We start from the raw sequence: 5,527 nt of genomic DNA on the forward strand, positions 1-5,527 counted from the left end.
TGAGGATTACCCATAATACAGTAACCACAATAAAATTATTGAAAATGACAGCGATCACAGTGGATTTTGTTTACAATAAAGAAAGAACCAGTGAGTGACTTTTCAGAGAAAATAAAGCAATTAATTAAAATGCTCTGAAAAATTTAATAAAGTGTTGACATTTTATTTACTGGATGCCATTTTTATGTTTTAGTTTATATAACCTTGCATTTTAGAACAATGCAAAAACATAAATGAACCGTATCTTTATATAAAACTGTTTATATAAAACTCAGCCTCATGTTAACCATCTGCTACAAGAGATTTGGTAAAACATCCCTGCATTTCACACAATGGGCATCGAGGTGAGGTCTGGGATCAAACAAGCTCCTGAAAGGAGGAGCCAAAATGTTCCAGCGTGGGAAATTATCACCAAACTTTCTCACGCACTAAACATCCTAAAACACGACAAAAATGATATAATAGCAAAACTACCGGGACCTGGATTAAACATATTTCAATAATGTGCAAAAAAGAAAACCATAAACATTCTATAAAATGCATAAATATTTCTTTATCACATAGCAGAGACAAGTTACCTCGGCAGTGATCCTCACGCCTTTGAGGATTACCCATAATACCCCGCTCTTTATAAGGTGAATGCAATACAACTTTTTACCAGCAGATGGTGCATTTTAGCAGGATTTAACCTGAACCATTTTAACTGCTACACAGGCCTGATGTGATGCTGAAGAGGAGAATGTAAAACTTCCTCCAAAGAACTTCACCTTCCCAGATGAAACTCTGAGAATCGACTCGTCTCTCTGCATTACGCTCAACTTCAATCATGAAAGCATGAGTTAGCTAGCTAGCTTCCTGTTGGCTAGGCTAGGTCAGCCTCACTGCACTCAGTGTTTGACTGTTAATGGATGCTAACGCATTAACAGTCAATATCGGGGGTCCCCAAGCTGCGGCCCGCGGGCCGTCATTTGGTCCGGCCCCCTGGGCAATGCCGGATCCGGCCCGCCAGCTCATACCAGAGAGCATTCAGTGTTTTTTTTTCATATGTTGTATTTTCTGGTTTATACGTGGATTTTTCTTCAACCAGCAGGGGGCTTGAGCAGATGTGAAACTTATTTTTCCTCAATGGAATATATACGAGTCAGTTCCAGTCACGTTTCACTCACGGTTTTTTCCATTTGCATTCTGGGTAAAAATCTATCTAAAAGCGCGAATGTGTTTTTTATTGAATCTACTTTTTAAATTCAAGTTTATGCTTTATGGTCTACTTGTTGATAAAATTGCATCTAAAATGGGAAATATTTTTATTGAGCTATAATGGATGATACATGTATTCAATAAAGTTTGTTAAAGAAAAGTTACCAAATGTTTAATCAACTAATCTCCATATTTTACTTCCTGTTTCCTCTCTTCTCTCCGCCCACTTTCTGCACATCGACCAATGAGAGATCAGTAAATCTCTGATGCTCCACATCACTTCCTTTTAATAACATGACTTCTTCACAATAAAACAGAATATGTATCAAAGCTTCTATTTACACTAAACAGAAATAAGTAACATATTTTCATATTTTATAGGTTTTTCATCTCAAACTGTTTTTAGTCTTTACAAACAGCTTTTTATCATATTTATGATGGTTTTCATACGTATTAAAAAAACTGAATTGAACAGTTAAAACTGCTACCGAGAAGTTAAGGTAACACAAGAGATTATTTTGAACTGGGATATAAATAAAATAAAAGATTGTTTTCTATAAACTGCAGTTGATGTGATGAAGCTCAGTGCAGTGCGGCGGCAGCAGAACGTTCTCCATCATTTTCATAATCCACTGTGTCGTCATCAGCAGCAAAACGAACCTGAGAGAAAAAAACATATTGACTGGATAAAAGACACAAAATTAATATTTAAAGATAAATATCAAATAATTATAAAGGATAACACAGAAAACAGCTGATCTATTTATTACTAATATTAAAAAGTACAGTATTACACATTAAGATCAATAAATCTTCTAAAAAGCTAAAAAGCAATAATGTTACAAACTGGAAACTTCAAGTCTGAGTCAAAATGTTTGTCATTTCTAATCTACATGTAAAAGGTCTATGAATGTATTCATCATGATTGTTTCTCTTACTTTAATGTCTTTCTGAGGCTTTTTTCTTCCTGCAGTGAAAAACAGAATAAAGTGATTAAAGTGTGTAAATTGTCTCCATGGTAGCTGAGTTTCCTCACCTCTGGTTCTGATGATACCAACAGTGAGTCCAACCATCAGGATCAGTCCTGTGATCTTCAGAGTCAACATGATGAAGCTCAGAGGAGACGAGGCGGGGGGGCCTGAGGAGGAGACGGAGCAGCAACCTGATTGGATCATTTTCATCTGGTTTATCTCAGTGGAGGAAGCAGCTCAACTTCTTCTCTGAATCAATTCAGCTCCAACAAGCAGGACTCTGGCTGCTGAATGATCAGCTGTTATTTGCCCTTTGATCCCTGGACAGGAGAAACTGCAGCAGGTCTGTAACTCTCTCAGCCTGGAGGAGCATTAAAGCTGCTATGAAAAGTCAAAGTGTCCAAAATAATGACATTAAAAAAAGAAAAGCACCTATTTAATTATAAGATTCACAAAAAAGCACTAAGACTAAGAATTTAAACCGAAGCTGATGTTTGTCATTCCAACAATTTAATTTCTTCAAGAAAAAAATATCATGGCTGTAGAGACAGACATCATACCTTCATGTTGGTAGTGAGCTTCTATCTTCACTTTGTTTCCTTCAACAAACTGGCAGGTGAATCTTCTGCTGCTCTGAAGATTCACAGTGAGAAAAGAAACACAACCAAACTGTCCTTCTGATTTATATCCATCACCTTCACCAGTCAGTTCACTTCCTGTTTCATCCAACCAGAGGAGACTTTTATAAGGACAAGAACCTGAAGAACTGAATCTCCACAGAGAACAGGCTAATGTGAAGTTATTCACCGTTGGATCAGCATCTGGTGGAGATGAAGAGACTGAAAGAAACACAATAATATTTCATCATTAAAGATAAATAAAGATTTTTTAAGTGAACTTGAGGACAATTTTTATTTTTATGGATATGAACAGCAACTGTTTTCTTAAGACATTGCAGACAAACATCTGACAGTAAATATAAAGGTTGGCCACTGAAAGTATAAGTATAATACTTAAAACACTACAACATAAATACCAACATAATGAGAGAACTGATCAGATTAGTTTAGTCTCTAAAACCAGACAGATCCAGATCCAGTTCTGACTGAACTCAGATAAAAACACATCATGATCTAAACATTCAGATCCAAACAGAGATTTTAGGGTTAAGAAAAACTGAAATCAGCAGGAAGAGAGTCATTAGTTTAGATACTCACTGATCAGCAGATTTAGAAACACATAAGTGTTATAACTGCAGCTGTACCATCCAGCATCCTCAGCATTGATGTTGTTGATGATCAGAGAACAGTTTCTGTCCAAACTCATCCTGGCAGAACGAGGTGAACTCTGAACGATTCCTCTATGAACTTCCTGTTGATGTTTCATGTTTTCATTTCTCTTATATTTCCAGTCAACAGAGGAACATGAGTCGGATGATGAAGGTCTGTTACAGGGCAGAACAGCTTCATCTCCAGCTCTGTGGTAGAGATGGACTGGAAAAAACATTCAGAGAAATATTTTACTCTGGTTAGTTATTAATAATACAGTTTCAGTCTCTGTTGTTCTGATTGTATTGACTGGAAATATATAATCTCTAAAAAGATTAAAAGCATATTTTACAACAATATTTTAATAAAATAATATATTACTGGTCAACATTGAAGTCAAACATTTTTCTAAGTGGTTTTTATTTCCACTTTGATCATTTCTTGCTCCTGTTATCAGCCTTTAAGGTTTTTCTACAGATCTGAACATATTATTGTTGTTTCCCACTGATGGTTGAGTTTCTGCTCACACATTTACAGAAACAATCATTTTGATCAACATTCTTAGATCAAACATTCAGTTTTATAGAAAACTTCAGAAATCGACTTGTTTATTTTCTCTCTGCCAGTCAAATAAGAGGAAAAGCAATTTGATATGTAATATTGTTTAGTTAGTAGCTAAAATAAATATAAATATATTCAAAAGGTAACAAATCTAACAATGTTGTAACTTCTGAATCCCATAGAAGCTCATTAGATTTAAAGGTTTTTTATTTGCATTTAAACTTCAGTTTCTCCTGAAGAACTGGATGATTTAGTGTCTCTGTGTTAAAACTCAGTTTATTATCTAACCTGGAAACTGACCAGCATTTCTCTGTTTAACACACTTATCTGTCTCTTCCTGTGTGTTTCACTTCCTTCTTTCCATCATTTTCATCTTTCCATCTTTTTCATCTTTCCTTCTTTCCATCTTTTCATCTCTATCAGCCTCTAAAAGTCGCTGCTTTGTTTTGGTGTCACTTTTTAAAGGTTCCCTACAGAACGCTGCTCTGGTCACTTTGTTCCACATAAACATTCAGACGGTTCACTGATCAGTTCAGTGGATCTGATTTACTTTTAAAACTATTAACACATTATTATTATATAATTCAAGCTTAATTATTCAGCAATCAGTCAATAGAGTGACAACAGAATATGAATCACATTCATATTATTATTATTCTGATAAATCACACTCAGTATCTGTAAATTGTTTTGTTTCATGAAGGATGTTTCACTGATCTTAAGCTGCAGCAGATAAATAAAAAAGTTCTAAACTTCTTTTTTCTCAGAGGAAATAAATCAAGTTTTATTTCACATAGAAAACTTGTTTTGAAATATACTTAAGCTGTCTACAAAGAAAAATTATAACCACTTATAACTTACATAAAATATAAATAATCATAATATTCTAGTAATTCCTGCTGTTTATCTCATTTATTCTGTAAATAAAATACTTTGTACCTTGTATGTGTTGAGCTTCAACCTTCACTTTGTTTCCTTCAACAAACTGGCAGGTGAATCTTCTGTTCTCGTCGCTCTGATGCTTCACAGTTAGAGAGGAATAACATCTTTGTCTTGAGCTGCGATCATAATTTTTACCAGTCAGTTCAGTTCCTGTCTCATCCAACCAGCGGAAACTTTTCTCTGAACAAGAATCCAATCCTCCGTATTTCCTCAGAGAACATCGTAATGTAAAATCTTCCTTTGTTGGATCAGAATCTGAAACTAAAGGAGAAAATAAAACAGTTTTCTCAGTATAAAACCTTAAAGTTTGAGAAGTTTATTAAGGTTCTCAAAGGTGAGAATTCTAATATAAAGTCTTAGGCTGCAGAATGTATATGAAATAAATAATAATTACTTTTTTTAAAATGTTTTCTCCATTTTACTTGATTATTGATTTACATTATTACAGATCAGAGCAGGTTTTCATCAGCTTGATGGAAGAAAGTTGATTATTCAGCGATGTGATCAAATATTGAACAAAACAAGATAAACTCATTAAATCTAAACACCCTCAGCACAACGTTCACTCTGATGAGCAACTTCCTGATG

The 5,527-nt window shown here is 34.6% G+C and overlaps 1 protein-coding gene across 1 annotated transcript in view; it reads right to left on the reverse strand.

The window, feature by feature from the left end:
* The window catches only part of LOC103146782 (uncharacterized), a 30,375-nt gene that overhangs the window by 7,152 nt on the left and 17,696 nt on the right, over positions 1 to 5,527 (reverse strand). Inside the window, exons 7-9 of the mRNA XM_016677898.1 lie at positions 4,937 to 4,995; positions 3,386 to 3,661; positions 2,729 to 2,884 (exon numbers count right to left, since the gene is read on the reverse strand). Of these exons, the coding sequence (XP_016533384.1) occupies positions 2,729 to 2,884; positions 3,386 to 3,661; positions 4,937 to 4,995 (491 nt within the window). The remainder of the gene's footprint in view (positions 1 to 2,728; positions 2,885 to 3,385; positions 3,662 to 4,936; positions 4,996 to 5,527) is intronic.

This window comes from Poecilia formosa, unplaced genomic scaffold (assembly GCF_000485575.1).
Source record: "Poecilia formosa unplaced genomic scaffold, Poecilia_formosa-5.1.2 Scaffold168, whole genome shotgun sequence".
Classification (NCBI taxonomy): domain Eukaryota; kingdom Metazoa; phylum Chordata; class Actinopteri; order Cyprinodontiformes; family Poeciliidae; genus Poecilia; species Poecilia formosa.